Source organism: Kogia breviceps, chromosome 10, assembly GCF_026419965.1.
Source record: "Kogia breviceps isolate mKogBre1 chromosome 10, mKogBre1 haplotype 1, whole genome shotgun sequence".
Taxonomy (NCBI): Eukaryota; Metazoa; Chordata; class Mammalia; order Artiodactyla; family Physeteridae; genus Kogia; species Kogia breviceps.
Window position 1 is genome coordinate 99,052,135 of NC_081319.1, and position 23,535 is coordinate 99,075,669.

General features: G+C 44.0%; 1 protein-coding gene across 2 annotated transcripts in view; it reads left to right on the plus strand.

Moving 5' to 3' along the window:
* The window catches only part of ADTRP (androgen dependent TFPI regulating protein), a 70,479-nt gene that overhangs the window by 26,039 nt on the left and 20,905 nt on the right, over positions 1 to 23,535 (plus strand). For both annotated transcript variants that reach the window (XM_067043181.1, XM_067043180.1), the window contains exon 4: positions 17,501 to 17,616. In XM_067043181.1, coding sequence (XP_066899282.1) covers positions 17,501 to 17,616 — 116 coding nt within the window. The remainder of the gene's footprint in view (positions 1 to 17,500; positions 17,617 to 23,535) is intronic.

Here is a 23,535-nt window from a genome sequence, read left to right on the forward strand (position 1 = left end):
ATGACCACAGAAAAAAACAGATGAAAGAAAAGTGGTCAGAAGAAAGAGGAGAAGAATTGGTTGCAAAAACAGCCTCTTTTTATCTCTCTGAAAGTGTGTGGAAGGCCAATTTCCCCCATTTTTGTTGGTGGGCTAGCAGTGGCTCTGAGAGAGATTCTCTCTCTCTCTCTTTTTTTTAATGTGGACCATTTTTTAAAAAGTCTTTTTTGAATTTGTTACAATATTGCTTCTGTTTTATGTTTAGTTTTTTGGCCCCAAGGCATGTGGGATCTTAGCTCCCTGACCAGCAATCGAACCCACACCCCCTGCGTTGGAAGGTGAAGTCTTAACCACTGGACCACCAGGGAAATCCCTCTGAGAGAGATTCTTGATAACATACAACCAAGGATTCCTACCGATGAGCAGAACCTAGTAATGGGGTGCATTAGTATTTGTGAAAAGTGAACCCGCGAATGTGGAATTCCAGCAACAGAAAGAGAATAACTACATCGGTGGCTCTGCCACTAAACCTAATGTTTTTTCTTTCCTTTAACATCTTTATTGGAGTATAACTGCTTTACAATGTTGTGTTAGTTCCTGCTGTATAACAAAGTGAATCAGCTGTATGTATATATATATCCATCCCCATATCTCCTCCCTCTTGCATCTCCCTCCCACCCTCCCTATCCCACCCCTCTAGGGGGTCACAAAGCACTCAGCTGATCTCCCTGTGCTATGCAGCTGCTTCCCACTAGCTATCTATTTTACATTTGGTAGTGTATATATATCAATGCTACTCTCTCACTTTATCCCAGTTTAACCTTCCCTCTCCCTATGTCATCAAGACCATTCTCTCTGTCTCCGTCTTTATTCCTGTTCTGCCTCTAGGTTCATCAGAACCAGTTTTTTTTTTTTTTTGGTTCCATATACATGTGTTGGCATACGGTACTTGTTTTCCTCTTTCTGACTTACTTCACTCTGTATGACAGACTCTAGGTACATCCACCTCACTAAAAATAACTCAATTTTGTTTCTCTTTATGGCTGAGTAATATTCCATTGTATATATGAGCCACATCTTCTTTATCCATTCATCTGTCGATGGACACTTAGGTTGCTTCTGTGTTCTGGCTATTGTAAATAGTGCTGCAATGAACACTGGGGTACATGTCTCTTTTTGAATTATGGTTTTCTCAGGGTATATGCACAGTAGTGGGATTGCTGGATCATATGGTAGTTCAATTTTTAGTTTTTTAAGGAACCTCCATACTGTTCTCCACAGTGGCTGTATCAATTTACATTCCCACCAACAGTGCAAGAGAATTCCCTTTTCTCCACACCCACTCCAGCATTTGCTGTTTGTAGATTTTGTGATGATGGCCATTGTGACCGGTGTGAGGTGATACCTCATTGCGGTTTTGATTTGCATTTCTCTAATGATTAGTGATGTTGAGCATCCTTTCTTGTGTTTGTTGGCAACCTGTACATCTTCTTTGGAGAAATGCCTATTTAGGTCTTCTGCCCATTTTTGGATTGGGTTGTTCATTTTTTTGATGTTGAGCTGCTTGTATATTTTGGAGATTAATGCTTTGTCAGTTGCTTCATTTGCAAATATTTTCTCCCATTTTGTGAGCTGTCTTTTCATCTTCTGTATGGTTTCCTTTGCTATGCAAAAGCTTTTAAGTTTAATTAGGTCCCATTGGTTAATTTTTGTTTTTATTTCCATTTCTCTAGTAGGTAGGTCAAAAAGGATCTTGCTGTGATTTATTTCATAGAGTGTTCTGCCTATGTTTTCCTCTAAGAGTTTTATAGTGTCTGGCCTTAAATTTAGGTCTTTAATCCATTTTGAGTTTATTTTTGTGTATGGTGTTAGGAAGTGTTCTAATTTCATTCTTTTACATGTAGCTGTCCAGTTTTTCCAGCATCATTTATTGAAGAGGCTGTCTTTTCTCCATTGTATATTCTTGCCTCCTTTATCAAAGATAAGGTGACCATATGTGTGTGGGTTTACCTCTGGGCTTTCGACCCTGTTCCATTGATCTATATTTTGGTTTTTGTGCCAGTACCATACTGTCTTGATTACTGTAGCTTTGTAGTAGAGTCTGAAGTCCTGGAGCCTGATTCCTTCAGCTCCATTTTTCTTTCTCAAGATTGCTTTGGCTATTTGGGGTCTTTTGTGTTTCCATACAAATTGTGAAATTTTTTGTTCTAGTTCTGTGAAAAATGCCACTGGTAGTTTGATAGGGATTACACCAAATCTGTAGATTGCTTTGGTTAGTATAGTCATTTTCACAATGTTGAGTCTTCCAATCCAAGAACATGGTATATCTCTCCATCTGTTTGTATCATCTTCAATTTCTTTCATCAGTGTCTTATAGTTTTCTGTATACATGTCTTTTGTCTCCTTAGGTAGGTTTATTCCTAGGTATTTTATTCTTTTTGTTGCAGTGGTAAAAGGGAGTGTTTCCTTAATTTCTCTTTCAGAATTTTTGCCATTAGTGTATAGGAATGCAAGAGGTTTCGGTGCATTAATTTTCTATCCTGCTACTCTACCAAATTCATTGATTAGCTCTAGTAGTTTTCTCGTAGCATCTTTAGGATTCTCTATGTATAGCATCATGTCATCTGCAAACAGTGACAGTTTTACTTCTTCTTTTCCAATTTGGATTCCTTTTATTTCTTTTTCTTCTCTGATTGATGTGGCTAAAACATCCAAAACAGTGTTGTATAATTGTGGTGAGAGTGGGCAACCTTGCCTTCTTCCTGATCTTAGAGGAAATGGTTTCAGTTTTTCATCATTGAGCACGATGTTGGCGGTGGGTTTGTCGTATATGACCTTTATTATATTGAGGTAGGTTCCCTCTATGCCTACTTTCTGGAGAGTTTTTATCATAAATGGGTGTTGAATTTTGTCAAAAGCTTTTTTGGCATCTACTGAGATTACCATATGGCTTTTGTCCTTCAATTTGTTAATATGGTGTATCACATTGACTGATTTGCGTATACTGAAGAATCCTTGCATTCCTGGGATAAACCCCACTTGATCATGGTGTATGATCCTTTTAATGTGCTGTTGGATTCTGTTTGCTCGTATTTTGTTGAGGATTTTTGCATCTATGTTCATCAGTGATATGGCCTGTAGTTTTCTTTCTTTGTGACATCTTTGTCTGGTTTTGGTATCAGGGTGATGGCGGCCTCGTAGAATGAGTTTGAGAATGTTTCTCCCTCTGCTATATTTTGGCAGAGTTTGAGGAAGATAGGTGTTAGCTCTTCTCTAAATGTTTGACAGAATTCACACCTGTGAAGCCATCTGGTCCTGGGCTTTTGTTTGTTGGAAGATTTTTAATCACAGTTTCAATTTCAGTGCTTGTGATTGGCCTGTTCATATTTTCTCTTTCTTCTTGGTTCAGTCTTAGAAGGTTCTACTTTTCTAAGAATTTGCCCATTTCTTCCAGGTGGTCCATTTTATTGGCATACAGTTGCTTATAGTAATCTCTCATGATCCTTTGTATTTCTGCAGTATCGGTTGTTACTTCTCCTTTTTCATTTCTAATTCTTTTCATTTGAGTCTTCTCCCTTTTTTTCTTGATGAGTCTGGCTAATGGCTTATGAATTTTGTTTATCTTCTCAAAAAACCAGCTTTTAGTTTTATTGATCTTTGCTATTATTTCCTTCATTTCTTTTTCATTTATTTCTGATCTGATCTTTATGATTTCTTTCCTCTGCTAACTTCGGGGGGTTTTTTGTTCTTCTTTCTCTAATTGTTTTAGATGTAAGGTTAGGTCGTTTATTTGAGATTTTTCTTGTGTCTTGAGGTAGGATTGTATTGCTATAAACTTCCCTCTTACAACTGCTTTTGCTGCATCCCATAGATTTGGGGTCATCATGTTTTCATTGTCATTTATTCCTAGGTATTTTTTGATTTCCTCTTTGATTTCTTCAGTGATCTCTTGGTTACTTAGTAGCACATTGTTTAGCCTCCATGTGTTTGTATTTTTTAAAGTTATTTTTTCATGTAATTGACAACTAGTATCATAGCGTTGTGGTTGGAAAAGATACTTGATATGATTTCTATTCTCTTAAATTTACCGAGGCTTGATTTGTGACCCAAGATATGCTCTATCCTGGAGAATGTTCTATGAGCACTTGAGAAGAAAGTGTATTCTGTTGTTTTTGGATGGAATGTCCTATAAATATCAATTAAGTCCATCTGGTCTAATGTGTCATTTAAAGCTCGTGTTTCCTTATTTATTTTCATTTTGGATGATCTGTCCATTGGTGAAAGTGGGGTGTTAAAAGTCCCCTACTATTATTGTGTTACTGTCGATTTCCCCTTTTATGGCTGTTAGCATTTGTCTTATGTATTGAGGTGCTCCTATGTTGGGTGCATAAATATTTTCAATTGTTATATCTTCTTCTTGGACTGATCCCTTGATCATTATGTAGTGTCCTTCTTTATTTTAAAGTCTGTTTTGTCTGATATGAGTATTGCTATTCCTGCTTTCTTTTGATGCCTATCTGCATGGAATATCTTTTTCCATCCTCTCACTTTCAGTCTGTGCATGTCCCTAGGTCTGAAGTGAGTCTCTTGTAGACAGCATATATACAGGTCCTGTTTTTGTATCCACTCAGCCAGTCTGTGTCTTTTGGTTGGAGCATTTAATCCATTTACATTTAAGGTAATTATCAATACGTATGTTCCTATTACCATTTTCTTAATTGTTTTGGGTTGTTTTTGTAGGTCTTTTCCTTCTCTTGTGTCTCCTGCTTAGAGAAGTTCCTTTAGCATTTGTTGTAATGCTGGTTTGGTAGTGCTGAATTCTCTTAACTTTTGCTTGTCTGTAAAGGTTTTAATTTCTCCATGGAATCTGAATAAGATCCTTGCTGGGCAGAGTAATCTTGCTTGTAGGTTTTTCCCTTTCATCACTTTAAATATGTCCTGCCACTCCCTTCTGGCTTGCAGAGTTTTTGCTGAAAGATCAGCTGTTAACCTTATGGGCATTCCCTTGCATGTTATTTGTTCCTTTCCCCTTACTGCTCTTAAAATAATTTCTTTGTATTTAATTTTTGATAGTTTGATTAATATGTCTTCGTGTGTTTCTCCTTGGATTTATCCTGTATGGGACTCTCTGTGCTTCCTGGACTTGACTGACTATTTCCTTTCCTGTGTTAGGGAAGTTTTTCAACTATTATCTCTTCAAATATTTTCTCAGACCCTTTCTTTTTCTCTTCTTCTTCTGCGACCCCTATTATTTGAATGTTGGTGCATTTAATGTTGTCCCAGAGGTCTCTGAGACTGTCCTCAATTCTTTTCATTCTTTTTCTTTATTCTGCTCTGTGGCAATTATTTACACTATTTTATCTTCCAGCTCACTTAACTGTTCTTCTGCCTCAGTTATTCTGCTATTGATTCCTTCTAGAGAATTTTTAATTTCATTTATTGTGTGGTTTGTCACTGTTTGTTTGCTCTTTAATTCTTCTAGCTCCTTGTTAAACGTTTCTTGCATTTTCTCCTTTCTATTTCCAAGATTTTGGATTATCTTTACTATCATTACTCTGAATTCTTTTTCAGGTAGACTGCCTATTTCCTTTTAATTTGCTTGGTCTGGTGGGTTTTTACCTCACTCCTTCATCTCCTGCATATTTCTCTGTCTTCTCATTTTGTTTAACTTACTGTGTTTGGGGTCTCCTTTTCGCAGGCTGCAGGTTTGTAGTTCCTGTTGTTTTTGGTGTTTGCCTCCGGTGGGTTAGGTTGGTTCAGTGACTTGTGTAGGCTTCCTGGTGGAGGGGACTTGTGTCTGTGTTCTGGTGGGTGGGGCTGGATCTTGTCCTGGTGGGCCTGGACCGTGTCCAGTGGTGTGTTTTGGGGTGTCTGTGAACTTAGTATGACTTTAGGCAGCCTCTCTGCTAATAGGTGGGGCTGTGTTCCTGTCTTGCTAGTTGCTTGGCACGGGGTGTCCAGTACTGGAGCTTGCTGGCCATTGGGTGGAGCTGAGTCTTAGCACTGAGACAGAGGTCTCTGGGCGAGCTCTCACCAATTGATATTACATGGGGACAGAAGGTCTCTGGCGGTCCAATGTCCTGGACTTGGCTCTCCCACCTCGGAGGCTCAGGCCTGACAGCTGGCCAGAGCACCAAGACCCTGCCAGTCACAAGGCTTGGAAGGAAAAAAAAGGAAAAAAAAAAGAATACAAACAGATAGAACCCCGAGCCAGATGATAAAAGCAAAACTAAACAGAAAAAAAATCACACAAAGAAACATACATACACACACTCATAAAAAGAAAACAAACAATCAAACAACAACAACAAAACCCCAAACAGTCAGAACCCTAAGACAAATGGTAAAAGCAAACTTTTCTACCTTGTTAGACTGGTAGAAAGTGCAACGTGTGCAATCGGGGACACAGGATTTCCAAGCTGCTATAATTCTGAGAGTCATTCTAATCTCTGCTCTTTTCCAGTCCTTCTGAAAATTATGAACCAGGAAGTAATGTAGATCCGTGGATTTCAGTAGTAAAAAGCAGTCAAGAATGTGTGGCTTCATGGCATTTATACTGGTCTTCCTAAAGCCGGGCCACCTGCAGCAGCAACTTCTTGTAGCCCCTCCTCCATAAAGCCAGAACCTAATGTTTTAAGAGTTCAGTAGTAATCAGGAGTCTTATGTTGAGGTCAGAATTGGAAAACAAACAAACAAACAATCAAACAAAACCCTCATAAAACCAGGGGAGATTTCAGCATTTCACTTGCCTTAATCAGAACAGATTTTACCAGTGAAAATTCAGATCTGAAAGCTATAAAAACCAAACTAAAACAAAAAAACCTTTGTGCTTTTCCCCCCTGAGTTTGGAAACCAAAAAAATGCACGATCATTTCAGAGGGGTATTCTGGAGAGCTCTCCTAGTACAAACTGCTTGGGAATAAAAGCTTGTGTGTTTTTTGACATCTCTCTCCAAACACATCTAGGAACTCATAAAAGCCACATTTTTACTATTTTCTGGTGAGACAGAATTTTGTGACCTTTTGAGAAATTCTGTTTTATTTTTCCTAAGAGGACCACGATAAGGAAGTAAGCCAAATTTCTTGGCAATGGGAGAATTTCAATGCCACAGGCTTGCATTCCCAGGAGTGTAGAGGGCTCTGAGCAAGTGGACTTGTAATCAACTTGTGTCACATGTAGGTTCCCAAATTTTACACTTTAAAACTTGTCTAAATGTCCACTCACTCTTGGGATTTGTAGAAAGAAAGGCGATGGCAGCCCTGGAGACATCTCTGTATTAACCTCCTCCCAGAGCCCAGGGGGCTCCAAGGTCCAGGTCTAAAACTACTATGAACAGGAGGTTGAAACCCAAGGATGCAGGAGACTGGACGAGGAACATGGGAGTCAGCCTAGAAGGAAGGAGGAGCAATCGGGGACACAAGGAGCAAAAGCTCCTCTCTGCTCACCACACATTCTCGTCCCTAAAACCAGGGGTGCCTTAATACCTTTCCTTGATCTTTGACACAAATTTACCACATCTTTTTCTCAAAATATTCCCTTCCTTTACCTCCAGACTCTCTGACACTCCTTGTCAACTACCTTTGCCAGATGTTCTCTCTCTGTCCATCACCTAAATCAGGGCTTTTCAGCTGGGGTTGCTTTTGCTCTCCAGGGAACACACGGCAATATCTGGAGACAGTTTTGATGGTCACAGCTGTGGGTGGGCAGGAGCTCCTGGCTTCCAGTGAGGAGAAGCCAAGGATGATGCCACACATCCTACAAGGCAGAGGCAGCCCTCCACGACAAAGAATTATCTATTCTTCAACATCAATCGTTCAGAGACTGAAAAACCTTCACTTTCACAGGGTTTTTCTTCTAGCTCCTTTATTTTTCTTCTCACTCACACACTCCCTTTGGATCATCTCATCTACTCTACCACGAAAGAAAGTTCTACACGCTGCTCCCATATCTCTCTCTCCAGCTAGATTTCTCTTCTGAGCACCACACTTGTGTATCTACTATCTTACAGGACTTCTTCTTTGCTATCCTACAGATGCTCCTTTTGTTTTCATTTTGTTTTGCTTTTTGATTCTCAGCAAGAAAAATAATTGTTCATAATTGAAAAAGTAGTCTGTGATTATAGGTACCTGCTTTTAATAAAAGAGAATTAAAATTGACTTTTATTTTGAAAGAACAAAACACAGCTTAGTGACTGCCTATGAGATATTAAGACACAGTTTGGGATGCCACAAAAGCTGATGAGGAGAAACCCTTGAGTCTCTTAGGTGTGAAGAAGTGTGTGAAGGAGGAGCAGGTCTTTGCAGTAAATGAGAACTTGTTCTCTTTGGTCGTGGACTTCCAGGGCTCAACCCAGTGCTGCCTACTGCTGTCTAACACTTTCAGAGCCTCCGCTACATAATGCTTTAGCCCAGGTGTAGTGTGAAATCTGTAGGGTTACAGTGAATGTAAGTTGAAATTCATTAATATTTTTTTGAGTTCTAAGACCATATCTTATGGACCTTTTAATTGCCTGGAGTGCTGAAACAGAACTGCTTTTCATGAGATATTTGATGGATAGCAAATGAGGGCATTTCCCAAGCAAACTCTTCTTTTACCTCTAGGTGCCACTCCCATCCATCTCCTCCCTCTACTGGGAAGACTGCCCCCACCCCCCACCACCGAAACCCCACAGTGAGCTCATGTGCCCCTCACGCAGACAAACCCTAAATCAACCAAGTACACACATCTGGGAAGATCACCAGTGAGCAACTGCCATTCTTGCAGAACAGCTGGTGAGTCCTTCTAGGAATACCCTGATGGGTGAGCAAGGGAAAGCCAGAGGCAGGAAGGAGCAAGTGTGGAAACTGGTCCATCACGGGATCTGTCACATGGAGAATCTGGAACTCTGCCCTGGTGCTTGTGCTTACAGGGTACTTTCCTGATTCACTGTTTTATCTCCCAGGGAAACCAGCTGCCTAAATATTGAGTCCTTTATTGACATGGAGATGAGATAGCTGAGCGGAATGGAAGGTGCCCTGAGAGATGGTGGCTTTAAAGCAAGAGCAGATTCCTCTGCTTCTGAAACTTTCTCTTTCTTGAAAAGAACAGTCTCCTTTCTCCAACTCGGAGCAGCTTTCTAGAGAGCTGCCCATCTGTCTATGTCTTAAAAACAAGTCTCCATGTGTGCTCTGTGGAGCCAGGCACAGAAGCATGGAGGAAGCGGGGATTACAGATTGATATAGAGGAGGGGGTGCAAAGAAGATACCCAAGAGAACCTGGGGAGTTTGTTGACGCCTGGCCCAATCTCAGAATGGAGCCTGCAGGCCAGTGGGTCCCAAAGAACAGCCTTTGCTGGATAAAAATTTCCTGAGTTCTTCCAGGGCTGCCAACTCCTGCAGGGCTGCAGGGATGGTGACACCCCTTTATTGAGTCTATAGTTTAGCTGCTGTAATGTTGGCACCCAGAGATTGTTCCCAGGAGTCACATTTTCTCACAGGTTTCCCCGTGACCCACAACACCCATTTTCAGGACTTGGGGGGCCACCTATAGCCATGACAAAGGGTATAGGTGACTAGCCTGAAGTGGGATTGACTCTGTGGCCCTGCTAAGCACGGGCACAGCCCGACATGTGGCTGCCAAGCCAGGTGAGTCTGGCCTGCAGCTGTCGTCTTCTCACTCTGGGACACGGATTATCTTCCCAGGCTACGCAGAGGAACTCTTCTTCCTCTTTCGCCCCACTCCACTGTTTCACTGATTCATTCATTCATGCCACAGACAGTAAGTGGCCAGAGCGGTTAAGCACCGTTCTGAGCACTGGAGGTGAAATGGTGACAGCCCTAGCCTCGAGTTGCTTCCATCTCTGGAAGGCTTGGCCGGTACTGGGTGAACACAATAATGTGATGCTGTGATGGGTACGAACACAGGGAGATCCAGCCGTGCCAAGTGAGGGCACCTGCCGGGGGTCCAGATTCTGCCCTGGAGGCAGGGGTATCTACCTTGAGCCCTATAAGGTGAGGAGAAGGTGGAGGGGGCTGAGGAAGGGGAGACATAAGTGTGTGTAATGTACCAGTGGTGAGAAAGGGAACTGTGAGTGGAGGGCAGCGTCACCAGGGGGTGAGGGCTGGGTGAAGGCCACAGGATGCGGAGCAGGGCATGGAAATAAAGACGGGACAGGTAACCAGATCACCACGGGCTTTGCAGGCCATATTAAGGGCTTAATTCTATAATACTTTGTAACACATAGGTTTGAATGAAGAAAATCGGTGGAAGAGTCGTTATTAATCAGAGGGTGGAGGGGAGTCCTGAAAAAAGAGGAGATGAAAGCTTTGACCTCAAGTTGTTTATAATCTAACTGAGAGTAGAAGAAAAAGTACACGAAATTGACAGTGTAAAAGTGAAAACGGAATGTAATTAAGCACAGAAGAGTCTAATGCAAACCCAAGGAGCTGCAGGCAGGACAGGGGAGAGTCAGCATCTAATGCAAAAGCAGGATGTGACAGGGGTGTGACATGCCTGTGACACGGGCCCCAGAGGACGCAGAAAGCACTGGGTGCTCAGCCCCCAGAGGCACGATGGTTTTCTTGGTGAGGCTTCTGATCTGCAGCGAAAAGGTGTCGACATTACCACTGACTCTGAATTCCTGCAAGCATTTATATCTCCGTGTCATCAACAGTGTATAATACTTACACTCTAGGCTCTAGACACAGAATATAATACTGGCTGTTTAATGACTCACAATTAGAGTAAAACCAAACAAAAACTCTCGTGGGGGGAAATGTTATTTCTGGAGTCTCTCGACGGCTCTGATCATCAGAAGTCTACATAATCATACAATGTTATCTCCTTCAAAATATTTGTTGTATTATTTTGCCTTCAAATTTTATCAGATGTTATCATTTTATGGAACTTAGATCTCTGAAATGTTTTGCTATGGGGACACTGGTGAGAGCACTGCCTACTATTACTGAGTGATCCCTAAATGAGATGCAACAGTGAAAATTTCTTTGAGGCCTACTTAGTAGTGGAAAAACTAAATTTCCCCTTAAAAAAAAAAAAAAGAAAAAAACAGGAACTGTATACATTCCATCTCTCTCTCTTTTCACTTTGGCTGTCTGGAAAGCAATTGCTACATTTAAATCTCGACAGCAGCAACCCAGCAAGCCTCTGGTCGGCATGTTTCTGTTTCCGTGTTCTCCTGGGTCCTGATGTTCTTTTACATCTCCTCATGTTAATGTGTGTGCTTTTGGTTGGAAGGCATCGCAAAAGTGTGTGGGTCTGACTGGGAGAGAAGAACTGAAGAAAAGAGTGAGGTGTATGAAAAGACAGAGGAGTTCTAGGGAAGGAAACAGAATGAAACACAGGAATAATGAGGAGACTGGGTTGAGTGGAAGGGATGGAGCCTGCGGAGATATTGTGGAAAATGGGGGAGAGATACGATTAGAGGAGTAGACAGTGGATTGAGACAACAGGGAGCCACAGAAGGTTTTGGGGGGAGAGTAGTAACATGAAACTTGTTTGAATAAGGTCGGTCTAATTGGCAATGCTGAGTATGGACCAAAATAGAAGAAAGCTAGGGAGGTGATGCTGGGGAAGATAAAAGAATAGATAGCTATGGGAAGCATCTGAGGAGGAAAGTGAATCAAGTTTGGATCGAGAAGGAAAGAAATGAGTCACTGATTACAGCTGGTGTCTAGGGTGTTATTATTGCTGGAGAGAGTTAAATTGGAGGAAGGGGTTTGGTGCTTTGGAGAGGCAGCGACAGAGAGGAGGAGAATGGGAAGAGGCAGATATACTCCTGACTGCAGGCTCTCAAGAGCCCAGATCTTTCTTTTGTCTTACCCTTGACTGAACAGAATCTAAATCACTTCTTCACCAGGCTGGACACCATCAAAGCCGACTAGCTTCCTAGAAGAATGCTGCTTTGAAATGTTGGCTAAACTACGTATTAACCCAAAGGACAAGAGTGTAGCAAGTACAAAATCACATAGAAAGTTCAGAGATTCAGAAAGTTATCATTTAACCACCTGTTCATTTCACATACAAGTTCACAAATAATGGCATGCTTTTCTTCCTCAGCCCAAAGGAGCATTTGTTTCTCTTTCCAGGTCAGTAAGACTATTCATATTTCTCCCAACATTTTATTATGAACATTTTCAAACATAAAGCACAGCTGAAAGAATTTTACAGTGAACACCTGTATTACCTGCCAGTTAGGTTCTGCTATTAATAGTTTATGGTATTTGCTTTATCACAAATCTATGCATCTATCCATCCAACAACTCATCTTATTTGTGGTGCATATCAGAGTAAGTTGCAAACATTACTGCTCTTCTGCAATAAATAAAACGATTGGCTTTTAACTTCTGTTCTCTGCATTTTTACCTGACTGGGCTGTGTCAGCCCACCTAAGTAGACTGGAGATAAAGAGAAGCCTTCGGCTCTTTCTCTGGGTGGTTTATCCTCCCAATCCCTCATCCCCAGGGGCTGACTCTTTAATTACAGTGATGCTTAGTCTGTGCACTTAAGTTCCTAGAAAGTAGAAAAGGAAGTTTTTACAAATCCAATTATCTTCTAAACTCTAGTAGTTGGGATGGAAAAGACTCCTGCAGGTAGTGCAGGTGGAAGAGTGAAAAAAAAAAGTCCCCTAGATATGTAAGCAATATAACCTGTGTCCACATATCCAGATTACCATATATTGGATTGACTGGAAGCAAAACTGCACCTCTAGTAACATAGTGGGGGCCATAGAGAATACAGATGGTCTCTGCTTTTGGATACAAAATATTCCCAGAAAGACCATCACCACTGTACCACACTGTAAGAGTTAGAGGCAGAAACTGCGGTGGGGGAAGTTGGTGAAGAGTGAGGTGAAGTTTTTTAGCTGGTAAATGGATATTATCAAAACCAGAGGTTGCCTTACTAGGATTCACAAAACAACTATTACTGCATGTTTTTACTGTGTGTAGTTTTCAAGCTTAAGGAACATGATCCGCCATTGTAATAACAAGCGTGGGTACAATGGCGTTCTATTAAGGTTTGTTTTGCCTCCATTTTCATGTCTGTTGTTGTATTTATGCTTAAGTTTTAATTGATGTTTTGACCACGTGTTTGCCCCGAGGAGGTTTTGTGAAGGCTTTCATTTTTAAAATTTTAAAAATGATATATTTAATATACAGTAAGCAAAAATATCCTCCTTAACGTACCCAGAAGTAAAATCTTGTCCTTGCACTAAAACTTCATTTTAAAATATCTATCCAGTAGAACCATAAATGAACCAAAGACATTATCTTAGAGACTTGAGAGAAAGAAACTCAGTTTGGGAAGAGCCAGTGGAAGGAATGAATTCTCAGATCCAAGAGTTGCCTGAACAGAGGAAGGAAGGAGAGGACTGAAGCAGATGTGAAGTGGGCAACACTACACAAGCTCGTGATTAGGAACAGCACATGAAGGAGAAAGCCTTTCAATGACCAGCCTGAGAAGCAAAGGCTGACGTATTTATATTGGTCCACTCAACATAAGAGCTGGTGCAATGAGGAAATGAAACAGAGGAGAGAGGCAGAGAACTTATTTTAACGTGTTATCTTCTGATTTTTACAATGTGTAGGTTCTCTGAATTTCTTTCACTGAAGACAATTAAGTGCTCTTGGACCTCCAAGAATCTTAGAGATAAGAGTGTGGCCGTCCTCACCTTCTGGAGTCAGTCTCTGGAGGCTGCACAACAAGGATGGAGGACTGTTGGCTCCATGGCTTATCTGAGTGATCGAGGCTGGCCTCTTTCTCAAGAGTCAGGCAAATGCATCTCGTTTTAATTTGAGCTTCAGACACAGGGAAGCTGTTTAGAGCAGCTACTTATCTACTGGTATGAAGCTAGTAAAAGTAAGTGCTCAGTACTTTCCATGTTGCCACTGATATAGCCTTATAGGAATTCTCTATGGGCTGGTAAATTGTAGCACTTATCTACAAGGCTGTTTTGCACCCAAGGAATCTACAGGGCAACCATTATACTAACACTTAAATCAATCTTTCATGCTTATAGTTCTGTCTCCAAGATATTCCGATGGAAGTAGGCATCACACAAAGGACATGAGGAAAGGGGTAATTTAGTAGAAAAGGATGAAAAAAGAACACTTTTCCTTTTAACCAATGCTTTGGGAATGAGGTATTTAAAGAAAAATCTACCGGGCTTCCCTGGTGGCGCAGTGGTTGAGAGCCCGCCTGCCGATGCAGGGGACGCGGGTTCGTGCCCTGGTCCGGGAAGATCCCACACGCCGCGGAGCGGCTGGGCCCGTGAGCCGTGGCCGCTGAGCCTGCGCGTCCAGAGCCTGTGCTCCGCAACGGGAAAGGCCACAACAGTGAGAGGCCCGCGTACCACAAAAAAAAAAGAAAAATCTACCAAAATGATGGCTCAGTTAACAAGGAAAGATAGCTCCCTTCCATCCCCTCTGTTTACACATACTATTGTTTCAGCCCATGATGTTTTGTTTACTTTGGAAGGAAATATTTTACCCCTCTGAGATAATTAATTTTTGTCAGCTTCACTGTTTATAAGGGAAACTGAAAAACTGTTAACTGAAATACAGAATGAGTCACTGTTTTCAGTAATTTTTGGCAACATTCTAATTTGTGTCAATCCCAGCCTAATTATTAGATTTTTTTGGAAGCAGAAAGCATATTTGATCTTTCTCTTACTAAATTTTTTCTCCTTTTTTGAAAAATATGTGCTGCCTGACAAAGGTTATATAATTTATATCAACGTGAGGTGAAATAATACCAGGAGGTTTGAAATACCAGGAGGTTTACTGTGTCATGCTTGGCTCTTCACAGTAGCTCAATATTTAGAAAGCTCACAGAATACAATCTGCCTCCTTTCCTCATTCATACCCCCAGCCCTGGCCAAAACAAGCTGATTCTTTTAGAGACCTTTTAGCTGGTATTAGGCCATAGTATATGGCCCATCACTAATGATGTCACTGAAGTAAACTTCCCAGAAGCCACCAGGGAGAATTCATTTGGAAATCCGACTGAATGTCACTTGCAAAGGGCAGGCTCCTCGAAGAGGTGACCAGTCATGCATTCCTGAGTTATTTGTTATAAAAGCATTAATCACTGTGAATTCATTTGCTCCTAATGCAAACGCGCTACACTCTTCCACAGGAATTCTGGTCCAGATGATCATTAATGTAGAGAACGGAAGCTGCTGTGAGCAGGGATAATAGTCTGTCGGGTCAATGGCCAGTACGGTGGGACTGTTGATGGTTCCTGACGGAAGTCGGACCTTCCTGACAGAGCGAAGTTGGGCAGAAAGGCAGGCAACTGCACCGGGTGGGCAGCCCCACCTCCGGCCTCCTGAAGGGGCCCCTGGATTAACGAAGCATCAGTGTCCATCACAGAGTACTGCCAGGGCTCTGAGGTGGCCACCCCTGGGAGCACAGGCACCAGCTGTGGGCTGGAGAGGGACCCACGGGACAGCCACGGGGACGGCCCTGCTACCACACTCCAGCCGCCTGCAGGCCACAGGCAAGGGTGCCTCCACACACCTGTGGATGTCCACCTGCTGTGGACGCCCCAGAAGCTCGCCTCACCCCACTGCACGCTGGGCCACCAATGAGAGGAAGGATGACAAGGCAAGGAGAATACTGATCATCACAGCTACTGCTCACTGGACGCTCTCCTGGGCTAAGCACTAAGCCCTTTACATGCACTAACCTCAGTCCTCAGAGCAGTACCTCTATGACACGTGTACTAGGTACTGTCACGTTTTCTAACCGAGGAAGCTGAAGTTCAGACAGATTCAGTAACCAGCCCAGGGTCAGATTCGAAAATACGTGCCCTTAAACACCATGCTCCTTTACTGGAGGGAGAGACAGAGAAACTGTAGATTTGGGTCCCTAAAATTAGACCAAAGAAAGATGCAGGATATGACAGTGGGCCTGGCAGTCTTTCCACTGTGTGGTCAACCAGTCAGTATGTTCAGGACCAACCTCGTAGAAAGTCTATAAAAGCTGTGGTTTGTCCGCAATGCTCTTCCTCCAAGCTTTGCTACTAAGGTGTGGGTACCCAGGGCCTTCAAGAAGCCTGACTGCTCTGAGCCACTGAACTGCAGGCTCCCTCCACCCCGTACTGCCCTGTATGTAAGACCTGTTCTTCCCCACCCCACCCCTGCTCCATTAAAACTGATCACATGTCTTGTCATCAGAGGGTTCTGAGCTCCTGACTGGACCCAAGCTAGCACAGGCAGAGCAAGCAGCAGCTACCACCTCCTGTGGATACTTCTGAGCACAGGGCTGGTATGACTGACAGCAAAGGCCAGCCAGAGTCAGCACCCGGGGTTCCAGCAGCACAGCTGGGCACGGGGGCACGGTGCCATGGGCACTGCGACATTCCTAAGCCCCAGCCCCTACTGTAACTGAGGTGCTGACACAGCTGTCTCGGGACTTAAGAACGGGACTGGGAGGGAGCTTGCAAGTGGAAGCTACGGATGCAAGAGGCTTCCAAGAGCTGAGGAAACTGCGGAGCGGGGATGAAAGAGGAAGGATGTAAATGTGAAAAGTGTAAAATACTAACACTATGAGATGCTACCAATCAGCACAGAGTGTGGCAGAGGAACTTAATAAATGTGTTTAAGAAATGAAAGGACATTGCAAAGAGACTCAAGTCACCGTTCCCAGATCAGTTCCCGTAACCAGGAGAGGAGAGGGACGCAGTAGCCTTCGCACCCGAAAGCACCACTATTCCTTGATTATGTCATTTGAAAATATCTAGTGTTAAGAGTTTGAAAGATGTGAGAAAACAGATGGTTATAAAGAAGGAGGTGAAGTAGGGAAGGCGGGGGGAGAACATAGAGGTTTCAGAGGGAGACTCTCACACCCCCTACAGCACCCATCACCTGTCGACAGGACAGTTCCACGGTGCCAAGTGCACTGCTAAGTGTGTTCTCGGCCTCTCCCCGCACCGAGCTTACCGATACGCACCGTTAAGTGTTAGACTACATGGCACAGGATGTAAATGCAGCAGGACTGAGTGAGAGAAATTAGCAAGAGGAAAATACAGAGACAGCATCATGGAAGATTGTACTGGCTGTGAACACCATGGATGATATGACTACAGGGAGAAAAGACACACTCCACACAGCTGAAGCATGAACAGACGTGTGAAGGGGGAGCAAGCATGCCAAGTGCAAAGAATGCAGGAGACGGCCTTGTTCTATGAAGGGGTGTGTGTGTGAGTGTGTGTGTGTGTGAGTGTGTGTGAGTGTGTGTGTGTGTGAGAGTGTGTGTGTGTGAGTGTGTGTGTGTTAGCGAGGGGATGATAGCACATTATAAAGAGCCTTGGTAGCCAGACAAAGGAGTCTGCATCAATATGGTAGGCGGTAGGGACCTGCTGTAGGTCCCTGGCATCCAAGGAGTACGATCCAAGCCAAGTTTTGTAAAGTTTCATCTAGTATTTGTGTAAGAGGGTGGACTGGAGGGGAAGAGAGAATTAGGGGTGCTGGAGGCGGCTGGGGCACCTTGAACTTGATGGTTTGTCGTCTTTTCTCCTGCAGCACACGTCCATATTGCCCTTCTCTCTGGCTGAAGTCGTCCTCAGGCCACACTGCTACCCACTGAGGAGGAAAGGACTCGCCTTGCTGGCTGCTGCTAGCCTTGCTTATGTCAGCAGGTAAGAGTTGCAGAGAGAAAATCAACGTAGACTTGTCATCCCAGACTCTGTTCTATAAGAATGCCTTTATCTTGGGTTAACAGGGATTTTACCATCTTTAAATTTCAGGAAAAAAGGAATCTTAGCGTTTCCTTTTGATACTCATGGAAACATCAAATGCCCAAGAACACACAGGTATGCACGCACACACACAGCAAGTCATGAGCTCCCCTCACGCTCATGAAGAATGAATCGTTGTAAAGCTACACGTTACTTTCCCTAGGAAAACGTTAATCTTTGGTTTCATTTGTAATTAAAATGTTTGAATGGCTGAATGATCTAAGGCATCTAAATACATTCCATCCAAAAGGGAGCTTGACAGGTTGAGCAGGCGAGGTTTGGTCCATTCCTGTTGCCTGTATTATTATGGGCTTAGTTGCATCAACATCTGGCACTGGAGCACTGAAAGGGCATTTGGGCAGTTGCCCAGGGGCCTGCAGAACAGCCTAACTGGAGGCATGAGAGATAATTTAAGTAGCTGGCCGAGATTTCATCATTCAACCACCTGGTGACACTAATTCTCAGGAATTCTGCCCAATGTCTGTAATCAAGGGAAAGTGCCTGGCTTTCCACCTGGCAACTGGAAAAGCCCCCTTTCTATTCTACAGCCTTCTCACCCACAGCCACGCTCTTGCTCTACTGGGAGGGGCGTGCCAAGCATAATACCTGCAGATTGGAAGCGAATCATGATGTTCCCACTCTAGCCTAGCCTCACATAAGCTTTTCACATCTGCCAATCCGGATCATCCCCCAATCCCTATGTGAGGGGCAGCTTCACTCCGGGCAGTGCTCTGTCAGGGACAGAGCCAGGAAAAGAACACAGTCCCAAGGACTGGCCTCCAGCAGTGCCTGCTTCAGATGCTTCATCAGCCTTGGTCTTAGAGCCAGTAACCTCTGTGCCCAGAACTCAGGTGACGGTTCCTCCCTAGCCTTTCCTTCCCTGTTGCAAGGTATGTTCCTCCCACCCTTCTGCACCCTTCTTTCCCCGAGTGCCTAAAGTCTTTCATGTTTCGCCTGTCTTAAAGAAAGCACTTGTTCAGTAAATCCACCCCAAGACTCAATTGATTTACACTGTTCACTAGCCTGGGGTCTTTGCATTTTAACAAAGGACACTTTTAGAGAATAAGGCATAAATTGGGGACCTACTGGTAGCTGAGGTCTGGAGCACTGTGTTGAGAAGGATTCTGAGGCCCTACCAAAAGAGTTGTGCTATCATTTAGCAATATCTGCCTATAGCATGTGAATGGAGAGTGGTGGGACATGCGCCATGTATATTCCAAGTCTGGCTTAACCCAAAGGAATAAATCCCTAAAGACAGAATATCTAGGACCTGGGGTCGGGTAAGATATACACAAAGGATATATATTTTTTTTCTCTTGTATGTGTTGAGGAGAAGCAAGGTGGTAGCTGGTTGATGATGCACATGAATTTCCATACTCTGTTTTTTTGGTGGACTTTAATCTGATTTATTCTTTCTTGCCAAATATAACTTTCAGAGTTCCTATATGAGATAGCACTTTTGGTCGACTAATTTTCTTCTACCTAAGGACTTGCAAGTTGATCATCAATCCTCATATCCACCCTTGCTCTTTTCCTCCTCAGAAACCAAGAAGGTAATAGAGCACCTAAGTTGACTGGTATTTGGGGAAAACTGTGGCGCCCGTAAGGATGAAAAGTAGTGGTCAAGAGGGTTTGGCTCACTGGTGCCTGGGCGTGAGCTCTGCCAATGCAGGGAACTGGGGTGTTGGAGAAAGGAGGTGCGGCAAGATGGCCAGGAGTGGACACATCACACGTCCAGTCAATTACTCCTCGGTGCCTGGCACTGTGCTAAGGTATGAGGACACAGAGATGTGCAAGACACCGTGCTGCCTTTAGGGACTGCCTGGGAGAGAGGAAGGTACAGAAACAATGGGAAGACAGGGTGGTGAGACTCTAACAGGGATAAGCACAGGCTGCTGGGGGATGTGGAGGACTGGCTTCTTAAAGGAAGTGGTGTCTAAGCTGAGATGCAAAGAATAAGTAGAAATAAGTCAAAAGAGATATGGAAAAGACCTTCAGGCAGAGAGAACAGCGTCTGTGAAAGGCCGGAGGAGCGGAGGGCGTGGCTGAACTGTAGGACAGGGAGAAGTTAGTGAATTTGGACTTTTAAAATGAGGGCTTTTCTATGCAAAAGTTGTAAGCAGAGAAGTGAAATAACATGGCTTATGTAAGAAAGATGATTAGAAAGATGATGCTGGCTGAAGGATGGAAATTAAAGAGGAATCAGACAGGGAGATCAGTCGGTGGCATTTGTGGTAACTCAAAGAGAGCTGATGTCAGCCCACTGAGGACAATATCAGTCAATCTGCAAATAGAATCAGAGAGGGTGGGTGGTGGAAGGCGACTCAAGAGATCATCCAGCTTTGGAGACCTGAAGCCCCAGGGGGCTAAATGACATGTCCAAGGTCATGTGGCTGGGGAAAAGGAAAGCTGAGACTTAAATCAAGGACTTCTATTTCCAAATCCAGTTCTCTTTTCAGTGTATTCAGATGGTCAGGTATTTGTTCAGCTCACTGTTTGTGTAAAACACACTCTGCTAAATGCTGAAGGGGTGAGAACGCAAAAAAGCTTACCATCATCTCTACAGTCTAAAAGCTTTCACGATGTTGTTCCTTCCGGCTCTGTGCTCTGATTGTACGTTAAAGTGATGTGTAATGGGGCAAATGAAGGGAAGGCATGGAGACCTATCACTAGCAGGAATGTGACTGGGTAGACCCTGGCAGGGAGCTGAAGTGGTTTGAGATTCGGACTTTCTTATCATAAATGAAGTACAGAATCAGCATTCTGTCCAGTAGGCCTCATTTTTGCTGGAGTGAAGCAAATACACCTGTACGCAGGCATTTTATGCTGCCCTATTGACTGAAGCTTCCCTCCCTGCCCGTTGCCTAATTAGGGGAGCTCAGACTCCTTGCTGCCGGCTGCCTCCCCCCTCACACAATACTCTGGGGGCACATGCACCTTCATGGCCACAGATGGTCAGTAACAAGTTCCACAAACTGTGGATGTCCAGGGAGATATTTTAGGGAAGTGGCTATAGGTCAGCTGTTAGGCGTGCCAGTTTGGATGCTCAAATAGGGAAACAGCATAGCAGGAATGAGGTAAAGAATACGGTCCCGGGCCAGAGAGAGCGTGAGAAACAAACATGAGTCAAAAAAATGGCAATAACCCTGAGCTGGAGAAGCATTTCACTGCTGAAACCATGTTACAATGACCTAAAAATATCCACCAAGGCCATGGGGACTGCCTCATACATGGCACTTGCTTTTTGTTATTTTTCAGATTGCAAAATTGGAGGGCTGGCCCCTAAGCGGGAAAATAAAGCTTTGCAAAGTAGTAATAACTGTAAATCTTTCCTTTCCTTTGGAAAGCATTAGTCATCTATATATATGGTAGCTCACTTACTCCCCGCTTCTCTCTCACCCCAAAACACATCACCTAGCTCTTCCTAAGTAGCAAGAAAATAGAAACGTTCCTACTGCTGGCTCTTACTCATTCTTTTATTGAACAAATATTTCCCCGAACACAGGGCTGGTCCTGCTGGGAAACGCAAAGTTATATAAGGCCAAGCCCCAGCCCGCAGGGGGTTTGTACCTAATAAGTGGAGATGAGCCATGCATACAAATTATAAGCACACGAGATGGGAAGTGATAAAATGTCATAACAAATACGAGGCGCCAAAGGGAACACGAGGGGGAAGCAGTTACATCTGACTGGGCAGCGTGGGAAGGACTTCATGAAAGGTGTCATTGGATCTGGGCCCTGAAGGACTGGCTGGATTGGAGCAGCAAAAGCTGGGAGAAAGTGAACACTGCGCAGTCGCAAAGCCAGGAGGGCACACATCACGTGAAGGCAATGGCTCGCCATTCACTTCCGCTGGACCTACTGGTGAAAGAGACTAACAGGAAATGACCCTGAAACTGCCCACTCATAGCGTCTTGCAGGCGGCAGGCTGGAGGAGGCTGGACATGGCGCAGACAAAGTGAGATGCGTTTGTTGCTGTTGTTTGTTTGCCATGGAGGTAGGAGTGAGAATTCTTAGTAACACGGCCAGGGCATTATGCTTTAAAACGACTATCTTGACAATAGTGCTTAAGATGGATTGAAGTGGCAAAGACGTGGGAAGCAGCAAAACAGAATAACGCAATACACGAATAAAGGTTAGCCGGGGTACTCTTAAGTCATCTAGTTCAATCACAATGGTTTGTTCTTCATCCACGGATATTTCACAGTGCCAGTGTCACCGCACGTCTGGATGCGTGGAACAGCCTTCTGCAGGTGGTCCCGTCCTGCAAGACCTCCATCTCTCAAATACTCTGATGATGCAGTGAGTGCTCACACATGCCCGTGGAGTACACAGTCCTGTGGATCAGTCACTCTCCCACACAGACTGTAAAGCCACGATACCCAGCCTCCTGGATCCAACGCCTCCACGGGGCTTGCTTTTAAGGTTAGCACGCCTCCCCCGCTGCTGTCACCGCCAGCAATGCCACTGCCCAGTAGTCTCCTATGTTGGTGGAAGTAGAACAATGCTACTGGCTATTGCAACAGCCCCAGCTGGCCTGCAGTGCACCACTGCCTTGCTCTTGGTAGACCAGAAATCAGCTGATGCTGTTTTCTGTCTCTGCTAGTGTGTAAGGCATTGCATGCCAAGCGCAAGTGTCATACAGATATACAGCTCTAACCCAGCCTGGGGAGAGGTATTTTTAAAGTCGCCTCTCAATAGCAGTTCCTATGGGGCAAGAGAGATGCTTTCTTTCTTCTATTCTATGCTCACTCAGGTGAGGCCCCAGAGCAAAGCTGCCTGGACACCCCAAGTGTAATAACCCTCTAAATTCGTGCACCCGTTTACACACGCACACTTACACATATAGACAGCTCACGCCCAGAAGCCATTAGAAACTGCCAGGGGGGCGGGCTACGCCGAGTCAGGACCAGCCACCTTGCTGTACCCAGTGCCAACAATCCTCTCCTACTCCCACTGGTGCCCTGTGTGAATTCACTCCCAGAGCCACTGTTACCCTTTCCTGAAATATGACCTTAGTCTGGGACCATCTAGATGGCACCACGGTTTTATAACCTAAAATCTTAGTGGGGATCAGAATCCCAGCTCATTTTCCACAGAAGGACTCCCTAGCCCTCCTGTAAATTAATATATGAAAATAAATACGAAGATGCCACACAGCTTCCCCTATTATCAGCATCTGGGGTCCAGGCCAGCCGGCATGCAAACTGAAGAGGGGGTGGAGGGGGAGGACTCAGAATGGAAATGAAATGGAAACTTTCCATCCTTCCTGTCCAAATCTCAGCTGCTGCTCACCCAAAATGCCTGCTATAGACGTTAGAAATAAGCAGAGCCTGAAGAGGGCTACAGCTGTACAATTAGGAGTGGGGGGCACACCTGAGACGCATTGTTGGTGTCACAGAATAGGTTTTACGGATTAATTGGTGTGTAGTGGGCAAATGAAAAGGAAACATCAAGGATGATTCTCAGAATTTTCTGCTGCTGGATTGGGAAGATGGTGATCCCATTAATGTGAGCATCCGATCAACTACAATTTGGAAGGCTACTGGTTACACTTTCCAGTTTCCAGAGGCTGCAGTGCTCTTGGTGGGCCAGGCAGCTGAGACCTGTCTACAGAAGCCACAGCTAACAGCCGTTAAAAGGAACCACAGATGCTGGTAGTGCCACCCAAACAGCCGTTTATTTAAAAATAAAGAAGCTGCCGTGTTCCTAGCACTTGGGAAACAGATGCACATAACAGATAAAATCCCAGTCCTTACAGAGCTTCCAGAAGCTCTGGAGAAAGAGAGTCAAATATGCAACAAGGGTAAATTCACGGTA